Here is a 23,098-nt window from a genome sequence, read left to right as displayed (position 1 = left end):
TAAAAGGCATTCAAATTGGAAAAGTAAAACTGTCTTAATTCACAGATAAGATCATCTATGGATAAAACCGCAAAATCCATAAAAAGCTACTAGAATACCTAAGTTTAGCAAAGATGCAGTAAAGACATACAAAAATAACTATTTGTAGGGGCGCCTGGGTGGCACAGTTGTTAAGCATCCCACTTTGGCTCAGGTCCTAGGGTCCTGGGATAGAGCCCCGCACTGGGCTCCCTGCTCAGCGGGAAGCCTGCTTCTCCCTCTCCCACTCCCCCTGCTTGTGTTCCCTCTCTGTGTCTCTGTCAAATAAATAAAACCTTTAAAAAAAATTGTATGAATCAGCTAAGAACCACCAGAAATTGAAATCTTTAAAGCAGATTTATAAAGCATCAAAAATGAATTTGACACAAAATTTGCAAGATTTATATACTAAAACACACAAAACACTGCTGAAAAAAGACCTAAAGAGGAGACCTACACCATTTTCAGGGGTTGGAACACTGATGTCAGTTTTCTACAAATTCAATGCATTCCAATAAAAATCCCAGCAGCCTTTTTTGTAGAAATTGACAACGTGGGGACGCCTTGGTGGCTCAGTCAGTTAAGCGTCTGCCTTCAGTTCAGGTCATGATCCCAGGGTCCCAGGATCAAGTCCTGCATTGGGCTCTTTGCTCAGTGGGGAGCATACTTCTCCCTCTGCCTGCCCCTCTCTCTGACAAATAAATAAAAATCTTTAAAAAAATTTTTAAAAATTGACAAGGTGATTCTAAAATTTATATGCAAATACAAAGGATCTAGAAGAGCCAAAGTAGCTTTGAAAATGAACAATATTAGAAGTCTTATACTCCCTGATTTCAAGACCTTAAAAAACACAAAGTATAGTACCAGTGTAAAGACAGATTGATGGAACAAGACAGAGTCCAGAAACAGCATCAAATACACAGTCCATTGATTTTCACCAAGATGCCAAGGGAATCCAATGAAGAAAGAAAAATCTTCCCAGTAAATGATGCCAGAATAACAGGATGGCCATATGTTAAAAAAAAAATTAAGAAAAAACCAAAAACCCAAAAACCAACTTACCTCACCCTTACAAATCTGTATACAAATTATCACTTCAAAACAGACTAAGGACCCAAATGTAAGAGTTAAAACTATAAAACTCCTACAAGCAAAAATCTGAGAAAATCTTGGTGATGTTGGGTTTGGCAAAGACTTCTTAAATATGACATAAAGAGTAAAAGTCATAAAAGAAAAAAACAAATTGGACTTCATCTAGTGTTCTTCAACAGACTTTTATTTTTTTTTTTTAAGATTTTTTAATTTAATTTTATTTGACAGAGAGAGACACAGCGAGAGAGGGAACACAAGCAGGGGAAGTGGGAGAGGGAGAAGCAGGCTTCCCGCAGAGCAGGAAGCCCAATGCGGGGCTCAACCCCAGAGTCCTAGGATCATGACCTGAGCCGAAGGCAGACGCTTAACGACTGAGCCACCCAGGCACCCCGCTTCAACAGACTTTTAAAACGTACATCTGAACCTAGAATAAAGAACTCTCACAATTCAGTAAGTCAACCAAATTTAAAAATGGGTAAAAGATATGAAAAAAAAACTTAAAAAAGATGGCAAATAAGCACATGGAAATAACAATCATTATTAGTTATTAGGAAAATACAAAACCACAATGAGATACCATCAGACACCCTCTATTTGCCTAAAATTAAAGACTGGCAAAAATGTGGAACAATTAGAACTCTCACACACTGCTTCGGGAATTTAAAATATACAACCATTGTAAAAAAAAAAAAAAAAAGTTTGGCTGTTTGTTAAAAAATTAAACATACCCAGTGACTCCACTGCTTTACTCAAGTGAAATGAAAGTGTATGTCTACACAAAGACTTGTTCAGGAACGTACAAGGCAGCTTTATTTGTATTAGCCAGAAACTGGAAACTCAAATGTCCATCAACAGGTGAATAGATAAACAGCAAAAAGGCATACAATGGAATAGTATTCAGCGATAAAAAGGGATAAACATGAATGAATCTCAAAATAAGCACAATGACTGAAAGAAACCAAAGGAAAACCCCAAAGTACATACTGTAGGATCACATTTATATAAAATTCAAGAAAATGCAAACTAATGTATAGTTACAGAAAGCAGATCAGTGGCTGACTAGGGACAGAAAAGCGTAGGAAGAATTACCAAAGCGCAGGAGAAAATTTTGGGGGGGTGACAAATGTGATAATTATCTTATTTGTAGTGGTTTTCACAGGTTATTCTTTAAATGTGAAGTATCTTATAAGCCAATTAGATTTTAATGAAACTAAAAAAATTAAACCCAGATAAGATGTTGTGCTTTTTTTCCTGATTACATTACTTTTTAGTTTTTCTGAGGATTACGTAATAGAGAGAAATTATGCATTGCTGTATAAATTAATCTATGTGTTTTACTATTCATCATTTTCATTTTTTAAAATTAGATCAAATCTAGCTGTTTAGTTCTATTTAAGAACGTATTCTAGAAATGCTACAAATAACATCATTTTTTGTACAGCAAAGTATTTTCTCACTAGCTTTTAAGTATTTTCAAAATGCTCTACCTTCATTCCTAGTAATTTTAATTGGCAATAGAGTCTAACATTTTAGCTGTAAATTTAGTATCAATACCGTCATTACCATTACACACACACACACACACACACAAAAAAAAAACACACCTCATAAATTATAACACGCATCTTTTCAGAAACAATCTGTACCATCAGGGTTTCACCAAGGCATAAAGTGGTTTTCCTGATGGCTGGAAGAGTTCATAAATCTAACTTGTTTACAACTTCATGTAATTTTGGGGTCACTATGCTATCTCTTATACTCCCTATACCAGAGTAAAATCTTAATTCTTCTTCCTGATCTCCACACTAGTATCTGGTCCAAATGTTTTTATGTCCAAAACATTTGAAAAGATATGAAAGGCAAAAAACACAGCCAGGCTGTTTTACTTAAAGGTCAATATTCCAATTAGCTCTTTCTTGCTTCATAGCATCTAAAAGTTTTTGTGGGGCTGGACACAGGGAGAGGTAGAACTTCTTTCACTACTTGTGAATCCCTGAGTCTTGAAAAGCCAGAGGTAAGGGAAGAAAAGTAAACCACTCTCATTTGCCAAAAGCCTTCCTTTTTAAATTCCAGGGCTTGGGTTTGTTTGTTTGTTTGTTGGGGCTGGGGCGGGATGGTGATGAAAAGGCTTAAACTAATGATTAAAACAAATTTCCAGGTTACATGAAGAAAGTCTAAATCATATACACTCAAGTGGAAAATGGCACTAACTGCTCTGCAGTCATCATTCTCATGCTGCTCTTTGCTGCAAAGCAGAAGCAGAGGAGGCCAACAAGATTGCTTTGATTCTAAAATGGCAAGACTTAAAAATGTGTTCATTCATATACAATATTCCACAATTTAACACAAATATTTGCTGAACTGAAGGTCAAATTATAATCCTCCAGAACAGACCTATAGAAAAAGTCTGATTTATCTGCAAACTACAAATATTCTTACTCTAAAGGACAATCCATCAGTCCAGTCCAAAAGCCTGTTCTTTAAAGGAAAGAAAAAAATATTTTAAGAAAACTGCATTCTGTATCTTACTTTCTGCAATCTAGATAGATTTGCTCAATTAATGAAAGACTAAGTAGCAGACACCACCATGAAGTCCAAGTTAGAAGTTTAGCTCATATCTCTTTCCTCAAAAATCTGTTTGCACTAGGGTTAGAAAAGTTAAAATGACACAAAAATAGCCAAGATATATTTGTCATTATGTTAGAATTTGAAAGATTTTTCCACAACACACTAAGACTTTGGAGAAAACTACTGTAAATTTAAATTTCACTTTATGGGTAAGGCACTTGAAAAAGTAAAGAGTTACAAATACAACCCTCATTCCCAAACCATTATTTCATATAAAACTAGAGGGCCTGTATAAAGGAAGGAGGAATAGGGAAAAAATAATTAGACCTATTTACTTGACAAAAATTAATGAAATGGAAACAAACTTCTGGTGATTGCAAAAGAAAACTGAAAAGTAAAGATTATACTAGTCAGTAAGAAAAATAAAGCAATATCCTTATACAATTTTCTGAGCATGTTATGAATAAAATTAATTCTGAAAATACACCTTTCAAAACCACAAGAGGATCACAATGATTCATCAAGTTACCATTAGCTGGTTTAACTAATAGGATTAAGCCCAACACTAAATTTAGCAGAAGTTCCCCAGTTAGGGATCAACATGGTTGCTGTGTACTAAATTTATTCATGTTTGTATAGGATATTTCCTGTTTGCAAATGTTTTTAAAAACTACGTATGGATTTTTTAAGTTTGCATGTAACATCTCTAGAAGCCAACTTTGCAGTTCAGCATTAGTCTCTATTTTCATATTCTCAAAGTTTGTGTTCCATTAATTAAATGCTTATTAACAGCTACCAGATTAAGATGTCACAAATTCTTATTTACCAGAACATTCCAACTCATCAGATGTATCTTCTTTCATGAAACTCATTATTAGATCAATGAGTTTTGACAATACTGAAAATACAGGGGCACCTGGGTGACTCGGCTGGTTAAGCATCTGCCTTTGGCTTAGGTCATGATCCCAGGGTCCTGGAATCGAGCCCCACATTGGACTCCCTGCTGGGCGGGGAGCCTGCTTCTCTCTCTCCCTTGCTGCTCCCCCCTGCTTGTGCGCCCGATTCCACAGGCTCGCTCTCTCTGTCAAACAAATAAAATCCAAAAAAAAAAAAAAGGAAAAGAAAATATTTATATACAATTAAGAGGCTTCATTTATAAAACGATACCAAATGAAAGAGAAAGATCATCCAGGACTTCAATCCTGAAAAATAATAGATAAAATACCGGTATCTAAATTACTAATAGTTCAAAAACTTCTTCAGCCCACCTCTTGAAAATCCCTTGCTAAGAGAACTCCAGCCATTCTGAGTCCTATTCAGCCATAAAATTTCTAAGAAAAATAGACTTCATGATCTTGTCAATTTTAATCCTTTTCCTCCTTAAGCCATATTGCATCTAGACCACTCTAGTCACTGTTCTATAACTTTCAAGATAGCTCTGTTTCTACAACCTTAAGCCAGCAAGCACAGAACAAAATGGAACGTAAGAGGCATTTTTTAGTTCTGAGAAGGTGAACCTTTTTAAAATAGACACTGGTTCAGAAGAATTCTATTTTGCAATACATTGTTGTCTTAGCTGTGACCAGAGGAGCAGCTATGAACTTGAAAGGGAGATAATAAAGGGGCTTAATGTTAACAGATTATGCAAAGAGTAAAATTAGGAACTAAAGAGAGGAAGTAAACAAATGTTGGCAGTATTTCCAAGTCACTCACCAAGTGCCTTTTTTAAAAATTTTAATGGACATACCCTTTTGCAGAAAAGGCTAACCGATATATGACATTATTTTAAAATCAGAGATTGGGAGAATGGATTACACTTCAAAAGTTACACCTAAGAGTACAAAAGCAGCAGCATATTAAGACCCTGCCTCTGAAGATTTAACAGTGTGTCAGTGGCACTACCCTTGCCCATGTGGACTTCAAATTTAAATTTGGAGCAAAACTGTAAGCAAGAAATTCCACTACAAAATGAAATGCACAAAGTTCTTCAATGATCACAGAAAAAAAGAATCAAGAGGTTTCCCAAAAGAGATGACATGAGCTGGGTCTTCTTAAGGTGGATTTTACCAAGTAACACTAAGGTAAAAGTCTTCAGGCAACACAGTGACATGAGAGAACATGCTGAGGGAACACAAGTTTGAGTAGAAGGTGCATGGTAAGAAGTGGCAAAGATGAGCTGGTAGGTAGGACAGAACCAGACCATGCTGGGCCTCGCAGGTCCTTTAGAGAGACAAGGCAATACCTCCTCGGGCAATCAGACAGCAACGAAGGATTCTAGGCAGACAAGCTACATGATCTATGTGTTTTCTAGAGAGATCACCGAACACCTGGCTGAGCAAAGCTACTGCAATAGTCCAGGTGCAGGTTTGTACTGTAGAGATTTGCAATTAATGAAGTTCACACTGAACCAAAAAATGAAATAATGAGGACCTAATTAAGGTGGTAGCAACAGAAATACAGGAGGAATAAAGCAACAGAATTTAACATCTGACTGCTATAGCTGGGTGTCTAAAGTGATGTCAGTAGACTGGTGGCAGTATATACGTCAATGACATTTTCCGAAAAAACTTATTAGAAACAATATGAATGTGAAATTGGAAAAGAACCGAGTCAAGTGCAACTGTGCTATATAAACTCGGGCTGGGAATGTAAACTCTAAGCCTCATTTCATTATCTGTAAAATGGAGATATACAGCATACCCCTAAAGGGATTAAATGAGACAATGCATGAAATAGGCTTAATATGGTGCCTGCTGTTTGTTAAATGTTGGCCCTTATCAGCATTATTATTAGGTTGGGTACAGGTTACTGATGAAGCCTTTGATGAAGTGTGTCCTACTCTTCTTCCTGTTACCCAATGAAGCTCCTTCTAGATCTGTGTTCCAGTTACTTCCTCAATAACGGTTATTCAATAAATGCCAAGCATGAAAAAGTGCAAATGTACACCTGTTCTACTAGAACCAAGCTTTGCCTTGGTGCATGACACAGTATTAACTATTTCAGTAATGCAAACTTTCCAAAAAAAAAAAAAAAAGGAAAGCAAAGCACTGGAGTCTGTCTTTTAATTAAATCACAAAGACTAAGAATACCCCTAGGGCTGCAGTACACCTGTCTGTAGTTAATACACTTCCACACCAGGTGTTTTGACAGAAAGCCCTTATCTTAAAGATCCATAAGAGGAGAGTAACTGAATCCAGTGTTTTGGTCAGTCTGCGATGAGTTTCTTTTTTTTTTTTTTTTAAAGATTTTTATTTATTTATTTGACAGAGAGGGACATGGCGAGAGAGGGAACACAAGCAGGGGGAGTTAGAGAAGGAGAAGCAGGCTTCCCGCTGAGGAAAGAGCCAGATGTGGGGCTCGATCCCAGGACCCTGGGATCGAGTCCCGCATCAGGCTCCTTGATCAGCAGGGAGCCTGCTTCTCCCTCTGCCTGCAGCTCGGCCCGCTTGTACTCTGGCTCACTCTCTCTCACCCACGCGCTCTCTCTCTCTAACAAATAAATAATTTCTTAGACTAGGAAAGAGAGGGACAAAGATTTTTAGGTCCATAAATGAAGGATTTCAAAATAAAAACATTAACCGTAAATAAGGAAATTTCAACTATACAAACTCTTGCCAAAAAGTTGTAACAGATAAAGCCTTCCTATTCAGAGATTCTGAAATGTATAAATATCAACTGACATATCTTGGGGGTGGAGGAGTGCGACATTACAAATAAATTATTTTCAATATACTTTAGACAAGTAATTTGGCATCGTGATATTTAAGTCATTTCATTATTACATTATAAACTGCCAAAACTGACATAAATCACAGTATTTTATAACTGGCGGAGACAAAGAAATCATCCAGTTCTGTGAATTTCAGGGAACTTCAATTAACTGCAACCCACAGTTTAAAATCCCAACCCGGCATATATATTTGTACGTATATAACATCATCCAATGTGGTATTTTTAAAGCTTTTATTCACAATATAATTGCAGTAAGCAGAGACTGTGTACGGTGAAACTTTTAAGACATCCTAAGCACTGAGAAAAAAACAGAAATCTTTGAAACATAATTACATCACATTTTAGTCAGTCTGGATAGCCACATTCCACAATCCTCACAACCCTTCAATAAAGGGGGAAAAAAACATACTAATTGCAGAATTTCATGTTGCTAAGACTCACCAAGATCAGAAATGAATTCTTCACATAGAATTTCTGAGGGGTTCTTTGTACAACATTTACAGGTTGGGTAGACAAGAAGAGAGGCATTGTCAGGCACATTACGCTGAGCTGGGGGGGAGGGAGGGGGAGGCAGAGAGGGGGAGGCAGAGAGAAAACCAAGGGGCAAAGAACACTCTACCTACCCACCTCCCCCATTATCACTCCTGTCTTGAGCACCAAAACGCAATCCCCCCTCTTATAAATACTTCAATGATGCACACCAAAAGTACATGTCAGGATGAGTTCACCGTCATACATTTTGTCCCAGAGTACTCAACAACAAATTAGATGTCCTGTGACTCCCTCAATTTTCTTAACTGGAGAAAAACACCCCACAAATAAAGACAGCAATGCATACACTGGAAAGCAGAATCTGCATATTAGAACACAGAGACCGAACGCCTAATTATATGTGCTCCATCAGACTCTGCCCAGGCACCACTTCCTTGGGAGAGTCAGTCACAAACTCACTGCTGCCTCAACTACTGATTTTAACAGTGGCATGCCATGTTCTCTCAAAGAATTGTGTAATTTTCTGAATGAGTCAAGTGATAAACAGTACTTCAAAGGTGATTTTAAGACAGCAGTATTACACTGCATATTCTCGGCCCATTTTCTTGAGTATATTTATATTTCATCAAGAGACAGAGTGAGAAAAACTCAATGTTACAAAGAGAAACAGCACAACAAGCAAAATAAATCGCCTAACCTATATAGGCTTATGTTAACCTTCTACATCATAGATGATACGATTAAGCTAATAATCTCAGAATTCTAAACAGAGTGGACATTATATTATTGCCCTTATTTAATTTAAATGGCCCTGGAAAAGTGTTCTCCCCTGAGACAGCGAAGGAGGAAGGGAAGGAATTAAAAGAATGCAGTTAAAACACTTTGGTTCCATATTAATTTGTCCATTTAATTATGTCACCTTTCTATTTCTTCTATTCTACTAACTGGGTATGAAATCAACTAAGTTACTTAACTTTTCTGAGTCTCAACTTCCTCAACTGTGAAAGCTGGAATAACAACTCTATCTCAGGTTGCTTTAAGTGTTACACTGGGAAAACAGACAAAAAACTGGTATGGTAAATGTAAAGTGCTATGCAAATACATAGTATTTGAGAATATCATCTTCTTAAGATTTAGTCTAAATGTTCAAGTGCCTGTGCAATACATCGCACATGAGTGCTCAAATATTTGTCCCTTTATTCCATCATCATTTAAAACTTAGGTGCCAAAAGTTCAGTTCTGAAAAACAAAGACTATCTCATATACTACTTATGTATTTCTCCCTAGTAATATTAAGAAATCAGTTGTGCCTTTAGAATAATTAGTCATTCAATCCAATACAATCCAATCCATCAACAGCTTTATTATTTTTCAGGATGTATTCTGTGCTAGGTCCTGTGCCAAGTTGCTACAAACATTCACTCACTCAATCCATGTAATACTCCTATGGAGAAGTTACTATTCACAAATGAAACACTAAAGCACAAGGTTAAGTAACCTGCCCAAGGTCACAAGGTTAGCAAACGACAGGGCTGGTGTTACTCAAACTTAGGTCTGACACCAAAGCCTTGGCTCTCAACTACAACTACTACTCTCCAATATGGTAGCCACATGTGGCTACTGAGCACTTGAAAGGTGGCTAGTCTGAACTGTAGTTGTGCTGTAATTTGTAAAATGCATACCAGATCGTGAAAACCTAGTATGATAAAAAGAATGTAAAATATCTCACTGCAATTTTATACTGATTACATACTGAAATGATAGTATTTTGGGTATAATTGATTAAACAAAATAAATTCTTAAAAATAATTTCACCTAGGGGCACCTGGGTGGCTCAGTTCTTAAGCGTCTGCCTTTGGCTCAGGTCATGATTCAGAGTCTTGGGATCAAGTCAGGCTCCCTGCTCAGCGGGGAGCCTGCTTCTCCCTCTGCCTGCTCTGCCTGCCGCTCCCCCTGCTTGTGCTCTCTCTCTCTCTGACAAATACATAAATAAAATCTTTAAAAATAATAATTTCACCTGCTTTTTACTTTCTTACTGTGGCTAATGAAGTTTAAAACTTCACGTGGCTTGCTATGTATATACGTATATTGGACAGCACTGAGTTAGAACATCATGCAGGACATTTGTAATACCACGAGCACAAAACAGCTTTAAATTTACCAACAGAACATGTTTTAAAGTACAAATATATTCTCCAATATCAGCTAATAGTTGTTTACATGCTAAATTAGTGTAACCAATATAAACAAAACTTTACAATCTCAATGTAAAATGTTATTTAAATTTCAATATTCTAGAATTAAATTTTTAGAACTTATTATGAATATTGGTTTTTCCAACTACAAGTGATACCAACTCAGCTACACTACAGAAATTACAGAAAAGCATACACACAAAAGAATCCATCACGCTACTGCTCAGACTATTTTGATCACTCATTACTTCCAGGTATATATATTAAATTAGGTGGTATGAAATATTAAGGTGGGATCATATTGTTTCATCATTTTGAAACTTGTTTTTTCCTAATATTATGAACATTTCCTTTTATTACATATTCTAAAACTTAACATTTTATTTTGAAATAATTACAGATTCACAGGATGTTGCAAAAATAGTATGAGGTCCCATAAAATTTGTACCCTGTTTCCCAGATAGGGCTGCGTTCTCTGGATTATAGTACATCAAAACCAAGCAACTGACACTGGAACGTGTATGTACCATTCTGTGTCACCTTATCACATGTACAGATTCATGTAACCACCACCACAATCAAGATTAGATTTAATCAACACAAAACTTTCCCTCTCAGTACCCCTTTACAGTCACACCCATCTCCCTCCCACCCCATCAGCCCTAACCTAACCCTTGGCAACTGCTAATCTGTTCTAACTTTATTACAAAAATGTTAATGGACGCCTACAGCGTGTGACCTTCAGAGATTGGCTTTTTTCACTCAGCATCATGCCCTTGAAATCCATGCCAGTTGTTGTACGTATCAAGAGTTAGTTCCTTCTTAATTGCTGAGTAGTAGTCCATGTAGTATGGATGTACCACTCACCTACTGAAAGACATTTGGGTTATTTCCAGTTTTAGGGTATTACAAATAAAGCTGCCATGAACATTTGTTAACAAGTTCTATGTGAACTTGAGTTTCCATTTCTCTGGGATAAATGCCCAGGAATGCAACTACTAGGTCATACAGTAATTATATGGTTAATTTTGCAAGAAACTGCCAAGCTATTTTCCAGAGCGGTTTTATCATTTTACATTCCCACCAAAAGAAACAGTTCAAAACATTTTTAAGAGCTGCAAAATATTTATAACTATTGCATGGTTTTTAACAATTCCCTGCTGATTTCTATGTAGGTTTTTTTTGTTAAGAATTACTATCAAACTCCACTTTTGGGGCCAGAGACCCCTGTGGTGTTAGCGAAAGATTGCCCCTCATGTAGCACACTACCAACACTTGTGAGTTCATCGCCAGCCAGTCCTTTTTTGTTATAATAACTAATATATTTACACAGAAATATTTATATGCAGATAACACTTAAGAAGTTGAACTGTTGGGTCACAAGGTACAAATATTTTTAAGGGAACTGATACCAACTGGCCTTCAGAAAATGTAAAGCAACTTACCCAACCACCAAGGGTCTGTGACAATGTCCACTTCTTCCTAGACTCACTAAAAAATTTTTAGTCTTTAAACTGATTTGCGAAAAATGTTGTTTTGTATTGAAGTAATGGGAAGGTTATACATTTCTGTTTCCTGACTCAATCTGCAGTTCTTTTATTAATTACCTATTCATATTCTTTGGCAACATTTTATTGAAACGTTAGTTTACTGATTGTAAAACTTGGTTCTAATGTATATTGCAAAAAAATAGCTTTTTAAAATACATGTATCTGAAATCCAACTCACATTAATAGGGCAAGACAGTATCTGATTTTACAATGTGAAAAAGATAAAAGTTTAGTTGATATGGTCCCCCAATTTATAAATATTCTTATATTACACACAATGTATTTATTAAGAAATCACCTCTAATGCCAGCTCTAGGTTAAAAACATGAATGTGGATCACTTCTCTTAACTTCACTTTGAAATGCCAAGACATAAATTTTCCATAATAAACATCAAAACTATCTCCAGCTTCATTAAGAAACATGGCTGCTTCTCTTTAGAATTTAAGGTCATCCAACCAACAGTTCTCAAAAGTGTGCTCCCTAGACCAGCACCAGCAGCACTAACATCACCTAGTAACCTTTAAGGAATGCAAATTCACAGGCTCTAACCCAGACCTACTTAATAAAAAACCAGAAGGTGGGGGGTAGAGCAGGCAATCAAGCAATGTGTTTCAACAAGCGTTCCAGGCGATTCTGATACAGGCTAAAGTTTGAGAACCACCATTCTAAACAAATTTAATATAAAAACACTACATCTGGATTGCCTTATATACTTATTTTTTTCATGAAAGACTTCGGCAAAGTTAATCATGCCACAGATATTAAGAATTCAAAGACATATTTTCATTCTCCCCCAAATTAAAACAACCCAAAAAGAAAACTGGAAACTGGATGTTAGCTTTATTTCCTACAAAAAGGAATCCTAAAAACCATGAAGTGTTCACAAAAAATTTCCCTTAGAAGAAAAACCCAAAATGAACCATATAAAACCAACAGGTCAGAATGCATGTTTTTCAAATCAGAGACTCAATTTGTTTTGTATCACACACTGCCTGATATTCCCACTCCTACAACACTTGGAAAATTCAATGAACTAGCATATTAAACAGCACCTGGAAAACTACAGTTACTTAAATATTTGCAGTCCAGGGAATAAATAAATAAACTGGTCAACAAATAAAAATAATTCTGCATGGCAGAATAAAAGTGACCTTTATGTTTTTGTTTTGTCCCCAAACTTCTTATGATAAGCATGTATTACCACCCTGACAACTAAAATAAAGGAGAATGACTATATGTAATGATACAGGAAAATAACCTATAACACCTCAGTTATTTTAAATTTTACCAATGCACTGATAAATCTCTTTCCTTTATCTGTATGATAAAAATTTACAAGATGCTGGGGTAGTACCAGATTAACAGTTCCAGCCTTCATGTTTATTGAAGTTTGAAATTCAAAGTGAATATATGAGTATTAACCCAGTTACAAAGGTGTGTTACTATGGTAGCTATTTCCTATCCACCTGGGTAAGTGTCCCATTTCCCTCCAAGTAAGACTCTGCAGATATGTTAGGCTTGGCCAATCTACCTGTCCCAACCCCCAGGCAACAAAGAATGGTCCAGGAATTGGGCAAGTAACAGGGGTCCTGATTCCTGCAGCTTATTCTGAGCTTAAATGGTATTCTTCTATTATGTAAGATATCAAAAAAAAAAATTTTTTTTTAAATATTTTATTTACTTGAGAGAGCAAGCAAGCGTGTGAAAAGCAAGAGAGGGGGCGGGGCGGCAGAAGGAGAAGGACAAACTGACTCCCTTCTGGGCAGGGAGCCCAACATGGGGCTCAATCCCAGGACCCCAAGATCGTGATCTGAGCAGAAGGCAGACACTTAACCAACTGAGCCACCCAGGTGCCCCAAGACAACAGTTTTGTTTTGACTGAAGGTAGTTTGAGCTGAATTCTTATTTCTTGAAACCTTGAACATTCTGACAGACTTAAGATATTAACTTTTAGTTCTGTAAAAGAATGAACAGTACATAAACCTTATAACCTACATATGAAATCTGATCTCTTCTTAGAAAGCAGTCACCAGGTTTGTTTTCTCCATGACTAACTACCATATACTCAATAGGTTTTAAGATCCAATACAGGCTGATAAAATTGGCATCCTACATCACCTTTAATTTCCTGTCCCTCCCAAAGTCCACTTCATCTTAAAATGTATTGCTAATGCTCTTAAAGTCTTAAGTAAGATTTTTTGGTTTTGTTTTTTTTTTTTACATATCCCCTCCACCAGTTTCTTTTCTCAAAGGATCATTTAAATAGTTTTTCTAAATTGACATCGGGAGGGGAGAGCAGTAGTATCTAATCCTGTTGAAAAATTAAAATTTCACCTGTTTACCTTGTGATTTCAACTATTGATGATTTCTGACTAACACTGCAGTTTACTTGTATTGTCTTTACTGAAAATTCTTCTTTGACGCAACAGTCAATCACTGCATGGAACTGAAATTAAAGCTAAATAAGTGACTGAGTCAAGACTTCAATTTAACAGAAGTAATTAATCCAAATTAGTCAACAGAATATACTCCACGTATAACTTCCAACTTATAGATATATTAACACAAGAAAACTTATACAACAGACAGCATAACATCTCCATCAACACCCAACATGTTTTGTACCCATTTTTAAACTGCCTTTAGATGCCAGCTTACATGCACACCCATCTAGTTCCTTAAAATTGATTTTGCACGGGGCGCCTGGGTGGCTCAGATGGTTAAGCATCTGCCTTCGGCTCAGGTCATGATCCCAGGGTCCTGGGATCGAGCCCCATATCGGGCTCCTGGCTCAGTGAGGAGCCTGCTTCTGCCACTCTCCCTGCTCATGCTTTCTCTCTCTCTCTCTCTGTATCTGTGTCTCAAATGAATAAAATCTTTATTAAAAAAAAAAATTGATTTTGCACAAAATGATCTTTCGCTTTATTATCAGACTTTTATGACTTCTGGCTGCTTAAATAACCAAATGGGCAACCAAAAAGGATTAGGACTTATCAGTTATTATTTAGGTAAATGTGCTAATGCTCTGAAGCTCCAAACCACTCCAGGAAGTACTTTAAATGCACTGCCTACAGCGTCCAAGGCTCAAGCTCTGTGTTTAATTTCCAGCACACGTTTAGAAAAACAAAACCAGAAAAACAGGAATACTACTTTTAAGGACACACTTAATAAAGACAGCTTCCCCCTAAACCAGTAACATTACACACACGATTCAAGCCCTACTATGAAAGCATATTTATCAGATAAAACTTTTAAACTGGAACAGTTTTAAAGGGGATTCCAACTGAAACTCCTAGTTTTCATCTATTCTATATACATTTACTGAACCCCTGTCAAGTGCCAGGCACTGTTCTAGATTTTTAAGCTGTGAAAAAGGTCCTGCCCTCAGGGGGCACCTGGGTGGCTCCAATCAGTTAAGCGTCAGACTCTTGGTTTCCGTTCAGGTCATGATCTCAGGGTCATCAGATGGAGCCCCACATTGGGCTCTGACGCTGTGCATGGAGACTGCTTAAGATTCTCTCTCTCCCTCTGTCCCCCCCCCCCCCCCCCCCCCCTCTCAAATTAGTTAAAAAAAAAAAAAAAAAAGAGAGAGAGAGAGAGAGAAAGGTCCTGCCCTCAAAAAAGGTAAAACCTAACAGGTGATCAAATAAAAATTCTGTTCAAGTGTTACAATAAGTTATACACGATTTGGAGGGTGAGGCAATCAAATAAAAATCCAATTCAAGTGTTACGATGAGGTACACCTGATTGGAGGGTGATGAAAAGGGTTCCTGAGACATCCAGAAGGACAAATAGGAGGCAGGACACAGAAGGAAGGGAAAGCATTTCAGAGGAAATCCAGAGGAACAGAAGGTGTGAAGGTATAGAAATGAGGTATCATGGTCCATGCTTGGGAAACAAGCAGTTTGGCAGGAAACACACACATGGTATATGTGGAGGGCAGATGAGGTATGGTGGCAGTCTGCCTCCAGAAATCCTAAAGGAATACGAAAGGACTAAATCAGAAGCCCCTTGTGATGCTCAGCATTTGGACTTTACCTTAAAGGCAATAAGAACTAGGAGATAATTTAAGTGGACCAAGTGGAAAGGCCCCAAAACCAGGTGGATTTGATTGCCATGAGCATGCATGCGTAAGGGTGGTGACGGATGGTTATTATATAGTAAATGTGAATTACCAGCCTGTGGGGAGAAGTGGAAAGGTGTGGATGACATCTGAAGTGAGGGAAGAGCTGAAAAAGATGTAGGAGGGAGCAAACAACTAACTTGTATCAGCCTGTACAACAAACTCTACACCTAAGAATCATAAAGGCCTCATTTAAATCCCAGATTCAGTAAGGCCTTCCCCAATGTACCCACACAGACCAAATATCTCCACCATGTAGTCATTCATTCCATGCCTACCATCACTGGGCGCTTCACAACACTGAAGATCTTTTTATTGTCTCACCTTTTCAACATTTGTTAGGTTCCCTGAATGCAGGAATTTTCGGTTTACTTAACCAATGACTTGAAATATAAATGACTGATAAACACTACAACTGATGAGAGGCAAAAGCTTACTCCATTTATGTACTGTAGAAAGTTCCACACACCAGGTTTTATCCTTACACCTAATGATGTGTGAATTTACACTACAGATGAAAGAAGACAGCTGTGTTAAAGTATGTAGATAATAATAAGCTATCAAAGAGAAATCCTATCTCTAGAATGTGAAAGGGTCTACATGCAGAGTTGAGCTCTAAGATACTCAGGATAAAACAGCAGCACTGGTAAAATAAACAAGAACCACACACACTAACATGGATGAATCTCAAGAAGCCAGACATAGGAGTGCACCTAACTGTATGACTCCACTTACACCAAATTCAGAAACATGCAGAACTCCTCCCCAGCGCTAGAAGTCAGGACAGTGGCTGAAGTGACTGTCAAGAGTGTACAATGGACTCTGGGGTCCTGGTATTCTGTTTCTTAATCTGGGTGCAAGTTACATGGTGTGTTCACCTTGTGAAGATTCCTCAAGCCTTTTAATTATAATTTGTGCACTTCTCTATATGTATGCTACAGTTCAAAAAGTTTACTTAAAGGGGCGCCTGGGTGGCTCAGTGGGTTAAGCATCCAACTCTTGACTTCGGCTCAGGTCATGATCTCAGGGTCTTGGAATGAAGCCCTGAGTCTGGCTCCCTGCTCAGTGCAGAGTCTACTTGAGATTCTCTCAAAATAAATAAAAATCTTTAAAATAATAAAATAAACCTTAAACAAACAAAAAACCTCCTTACCTAAAAAAAGAGGGAGGGAACATTCCTGACGGAGAGGATAAAGGAAGATGCCACAAACAAAAGAGGCCCTGGTGACAGAGCCAAACAGAAAATGAGAGCCAGAAAGACTAGAATGTTTTAGTTCAAACTGCAAAAGGAGACATTTAGAGATCCACTATTACCTAAAGTTCCAGTGAACTGAGTTAGTGCTGCAACTTCCTCAAGTAGCTGCCGTTTACCAAGTTTTTATTAATCTTGGAATTTCTTCAGCATTGACAGAAGCACAGGATAAATGTATGCCACATGAGTAATCCATTCAAACCTCCCATCCCATTAACTAACAAGACACACTGACAAGTTAGCTGGCCTGGCCTCAGTATATGGCATGCAACTAAGGAAAAGTTGAGTAGCCTGAACACAAAGATTCCAACTCTAAATTGCCCCCAAGCCAATGAGCTAAATGGCAGAGGCTACATGTACAGAATTACCCCTTGCTCCAAAAGAAAGGAGCATGCGTGCTGCCCAACAAGGCAAATGTGTACCTCAACACGGTCTAGAAAGTGGTTCTCATCACTCCCCCAGTTCTCATCATTCTATAGTTCCATATTCTGCTCTAATTTCTCAAAACACTTGCCACTGGCCGAAATTATTTTATTTTTCTGTTTACCTGCTACTTTCTCTTCTTGTCCATAGTATTTCAAATTTCATGAGAACAAGGACCTTGTCTGTCTTTCCACCACTGTACACCCAGAGCCCATGTGGCTGTGTGCTCAATAAAAACTTGTCAAATAACCACAACTGCCCAGGTAATTTACTTTAAGGTCACCAAGTATACATAAGATCAAGTCAGTACCAATAAATCAGTAAGTCCAATGTAATAGCAAATACAAAATAAATTATCACTGCTTCTGGGTAAGAGTGATCTTTAAAACTCTACCAGCTTTGAGGCCGAAAGGTTTGGTAAGGTTTGATGGTTCAGAAGACAGGTAATTTTTCCATGTATTTTATGGAGAAATGTTATGAAAGACAAACACTACAGTAAAACCCATGTGACCTAAGGAGCAAAACCACTGTGGTGGATGATCAGAAACCATACGGAAGAGGCCTGGCTCTACTCTAGGTTAGGTACACCCCACCCCTGCTTTCTGGGAGTTTTCCTACCTGAAAATTACCTCAGGGCAATGCACTTTTGAAGCAAGATCAGAACTTTCACATACCGTTTTCCCCTAAAACTTCTAAAGTACTTCATGACTATTCAAGGAATATTGAGTTGTTCGGCTATCTGAATTTAAGGAGAGAAAATGTCCAAATTTACAACTTCAAAAAATGAGTTCCGGAACAAGGGAAACGTTTTACCAACAAAATGGAGTACCAACTTCTAATTCAGTATGCTGAGTACCAACTTTTTTTTTTAAGTGACATAATCTTATTACACATCAGGAAATTCCTCACTTCTACTGTCTGCAAGAGCTCTAAAAAACAGTACACTTTTCAGAGGGATGGTAGTTCAATAAACATGATTTGAACCCAGTATCAGGATAAAATCTGGCACTGAAGACTAGAAAAGTTCTAAATCTATGGTAATTACCCAAAGGAAAAATTGACCAATTTTCAAGTGAGTGTCATTTAAGCAGTAGCTGAAGGTCAAAATGCAGCACTATGATCAAAGAACCACTAATCAGCTAGAGCTGCAGAGTGTGTTTATGTCCAACAAAGACATTATTAGATTCAGAGAAGTAGCAAGACCGAAGCAAAGTATATTTAATTTACCACCGAGTCTAGGACGTTACTCTCAACACTCAAGAACTTGAACTTAACAAAATGGTTAAGTAAATTTGTTAATTTGCAGGGATTTTTCCTTCTAAAAGCTAATAGTATCATCTTTCAAGAGACTGGCAAAGTAGGCTGGGAAATCCTACTTTATCTATCCCTATTTATCACCTAGGAAAGAGATCGTGTTTCCTCCCCACCCACAGCCACCTTATATACACACTCCTTTATTTCCTATGTTGAAAGGCTTAGGGCAGAGTTCTCTCAGCCTGGTGAGGAGGCAACCTTCCCGGCTGCAGGTGACCCGTCCATGCTCTTAACTTGTATCACAGAACAGACAGGAAAAAACCTATGATGTGATGGAAATCTTCTAAAACTGGTTTTGTGGTGATGGTTGCACAAGTCTTTAAAATAACTACAATTCAATGAATCGTGCACTTACAATTAGTGAATTCTATAGTATGTAAATCATACCTCAATAAAACTATAAAATAATCACCAGCAAGGGGTACAGAGTGGGATGATATAGTTAGAAAAAGGAGCGTATCTAAGACCCAAAGAAACCCTCCATATAATTGACACATCCAATATAGATCTCTATTGCCCCCTGAACCTCCAAGTAGCCTATTAAGTATTTCCTCCTCCTTCCCTCAACATGTTCCTTAGGAGCATCTGACCCCCTTCCATTCTGCTCTATGCTGCTCCAATAAGAAAAAAAAGATCTTATGAATCACTTTCATGAATCTACCTGCAGAATTCAACATATAAAGTACACATGGCAATAACAATGAAAAGTTGGCAGGTGATTCTGTAGAAATCAATTCCCTTTTTAGAAGAAATGGGGGGGGAGGAGGAGGAGGCATCCTAATTGATTCCCCAAGCCAGACTGCTCCAATCTCCCATACAGCACTTTATTTATACCTCTCTTAGAGCCTTTATCACTTGGATTCTGCTCATCCCTGTTGTACATGTCTAACCAATCCCCACCCCCACCCCTTGCCAATGTCTTGACCAGTATCTTTCACATCCTAGGAATTTAATAAATGTTCTTTGGATAAGTTATTATTCTCATCAAATTAAGTGACACCAATTCTATCCTCAAAGGATAAATACAGTTCTGTGTCCTACTGGACTTACTACTAATTAAAACCTGACTTCCTTGGTTGACTTGGTAGATGATGGCAACAAAGACAAAAATGATGAACAAACTCCAAAATGACCACTGGCTAGGCCACCAGCTAGGCTGTTGTTATAATACAAATACGAAGCACCAGCTCAGAGCAATAAAACCCAATTTCTATACCAGTTAACGGGTTAACGAAGCCCTTTTATCATTTTTAAAAGTTATTCTAAAATCACACATTTTTGCCTATTACTCAGCATCCAAAACCCAACAAGTTTTGTACTGTCATCAATACCAATCTGATTAAAACTATGCAAGGCAAAAAATATTAAATCTCTGAGGTACCAAAAAATTACAAGAAAAAGACCCAGGAAAATCACACAGCAGTAGCTAGTATGGCAGAGAAATTAACCAACAGTTTCTACACCTGATAAGGCCTGGATGAAGACCTCTGAAATTCGCCTTTCCACATGAAACACATTCAGAGCCTAAGAAAGCCAAAACGTTGTTTGCTTTCCAATTAATGACGACTTCAATAATAGATATCAAACACCAAAACACTGACAATAACCAAGATGAAAACAAACAGGCCATGTAAAGATATCATGACTTTGTAAGAGTTTAAGTCCTCCAAAAATTAAACGAAAACCCTTAAAGAGGTAAGTATCCTGTTCCTGAACAGACTCTAAAATATTTCGTCTTCAGTAATTTAATGTATTTGTTAAAAAACTGAATTTCACTGTCATCATCTGTAACTCTGAAAAAACTTTAAATATTTCCATAGCTTTTAAAAAAAAAACTCCCACATGCTTCCAAAAAGTTGGTAAGTCAGATTTTTTTTTAAATACACGTAGAAACTGAAATGCATTTCATTATAAGATTATTCCCAGCAATACATCAGATGTAAACTTGAATTTGGTTTTGCTCTTCACCAGTAAAGTTCTCAAGTTCTTAGGAGTTTCCTAGTCATTTACTTGAACGTCATCTACGGTAACACTCAAAGCAAAACCACAATAAAGAGGCTTGGCCTCTGAGGGATTCTACGTGTAAAAAAACATTACTCATAAATAAAATATAATCACTATTGCTTTAAATAACAAATACATTTCTAAACTTTCATGCCATTTGATGGAATTCCCTGTTTCACAGAGCAAAACAAAATCTATTAAGCTCCCAATAAGTGTTTTTTATTTTAACTAAATCTGTTCTATGGTAATACAAAAATTGACATGAATTTGCTGTAAAAACTTCTGGAGAAATATTTTTAGTTCTTGAGTACTTTAATTCAAAGCACTCTTTATTTAAAGAGTTACTGAAAGTCCCAGAAATGCTCCACGAGTAATTGGACCAATTCATCCTAGAATTATATTCTTTAGGTTACCCAATATCCTAGGTAATCCCGGGTATAAATAAAGCAATGAAACCCTAACAGGACACATTTAGTAAAAAAAAATAACATCCAGTTAGAACTATAGAGTACTACTACACAATCATATTGGAACACCACCAATTCAAAAACAAGTACCTGATGAAATGAGACTTCTGGCAATCAACTTAAGTCTTCAAGGACCCACTAGGAACTCACTCCTCCCAGCTTTCACACACATATACCCCAATGCCTTCCCATGAAATGACATCAAGAATAGCTTAACTTCAAACTCTAACATCACTGACACAAATTCCAGATTCAGTTTAAAAGATGACCAGAAGGCTACAAAATCAGCTTCGACATTTTATCCAAATATATCCCAACGTTAAATGTAGAGTAGTCCAACTTGTTTTGATACCAGATGCGATTTACTACCTTCACAAAAGTGAAAAGGAATTCTTTCAACATTCTTTTCATTGTAATAAGGCTTTAAACACAAAAAACTTCAATACAGTCTATTCATTTCACCATTTTGCAAAATCGTCCTCCATCACCACTCTGCATAAGCTAATCAGAAAAAACACAAATTGACAGCTCAGCTTTCCAAAAAATGCGTTTTATCAAACCCCAACATTTATTTTCTAGTGCAAGAAAATAACAGACATTTGCAGTTCAAGACAGGAAAAGCACAACAACCAGCATAACTGTACATCCACCACTAAATCGCTCAGAGAAGAAAAAAATAACTCAGGACAGGCAAATTAAAAACATTCTACACATGGCAAAAATAAAAGGTCTAAAGTCCTACAATCCATAGCAAAAACAATGCTTCCTCTCTTTTTGAGCCAATACCAATAAGCCAATGGATACAAATGTCAAATAAATCCAGCCTGTTTGAAATAAGACGAAAACCTGGAAAAATTCCCTCCCATAAATCATTCAGTGGATAGGACGCTTTGCACCCAACACGAAATAAATACACACAACCAAAACCACACATCACCCACCCCCCAAATGCAAAAAAAGCCATAATCAACAAGTTGGAAAGAGGGCAGAAAGTATAGCTCTCCACCCTCTCCCCCACCTTAAAAAAAAAAAAAAAAGTCCTTCAACAAAAGCTAACACAGATCTTCAAGTACCTGGTGGAGGTGCCTTTCCTCACATCGCAGATGCTGCATTTAAAGGCTTCAGCGCTGTTTCTGAAGGTGCAGACGCTACAATCCCAAAAGCCTTCGTCTGCGGCAGGTTTCGCTTGTCTTTTTGGCCTTCGGAGGAGTGAGGAGTGGGGGAAAGGGGAGGGAAGAGACAGGGAGCAGGAAAACGGGGGAGAAACAGCAAAACACAGGCGCTGGTGAGCCGTCGCCAATTTCGCAGGAATCCAGGGTTGGAAACTTCGCTCGGGCGACCACCCACCCACCCTTTTCGAGGACCGAAACAGGGACCCGGGGAGGGCACGGGGCGCCCCCACCGGCACCCTGCAACCTCCGGGCCCGGGCCGTGCTGCCTCGCACAGCAGGCGGCGGCGGCGGCGGCGCCCCGGGAAGGGCCGCGGCGGGCGCAGGAAGCGGGCGGACTTGTGGACTTGAGCGTGGGGCTGGGGGGGCCGGCAGGAGAGCCGCGGGCCGGATCTGGAGGGGGCGCGCAGGGGCAGCCCGAGGCCGGCGGCGGGGAGTGGGCCGGCTCCTTCCCTCTCCCCTCCCATGCTAGCGCCCTCCCTCCCTCCCTCCCCACCTGGTTAAATCTCCCTTTGTCTGGGAGGAGTGGCGGCGGCGGCGGCGGCGGCGGAGGGCGGCTGAGGAGGAGCCGCCATGGCTGCGGCGCGCACGGCCGCCGGCCCCGAGCGGGAGCGACACCGCCTCCCGCCGCCGCCGCCGCCACCGCCCGCCGCCGCCGCCTCCCCCCGCCCCCGGATCTCCATCTTAGCAGCGCCCC

General features: G+C 38.4%; 1 protein-coding gene and 1 pseudogene across 3 annotated transcripts in view; both read right to left on the bottom strand.

Annotated features, from left to right (window-relative positions):
- LOC110585091 (RING1 and YY1 binding protein) overlaps positions 1-23,098 on the bottom strand; it is a 76,824-nt gene that overhangs the window by 53,511 nt on the left and 215 nt on the right. For 2 of the 3 annotated variants that reach the window (XM_044921193.1, XM_044921194.1), the window contains exon 2: positions 22,306-22,434. In XM_044921193.1, coding sequence (XP_044777128.1) covers positions 22,306-22,434 — 129 coding nt within the window. The remainder of the gene's footprint in view (positions 1-22,305; positions 22,435-23,098) is intronic. The other variant, XM_044921190.1, reaches the window with a different exon arrangement.
- On the bottom strand, positions 11,276-11,447 carry LOC123327006 (annotated as a pseudogene).

Source organism: Neomonachus schauinslandi, chromosome 1 (genome assembly GCF_002201575.2).
Source record: "Neomonachus schauinslandi chromosome 1, ASM220157v2, whole genome shotgun sequence".
Taxonomy (NCBI): Eukaryota; Metazoa; Chordata; class Mammalia; order Carnivora; family Phocidae; genus Neomonachus; species Neomonachus schauinslandi.
This window is presented reverse-complemented; position numbering and strand designations above follow the sequence as displayed.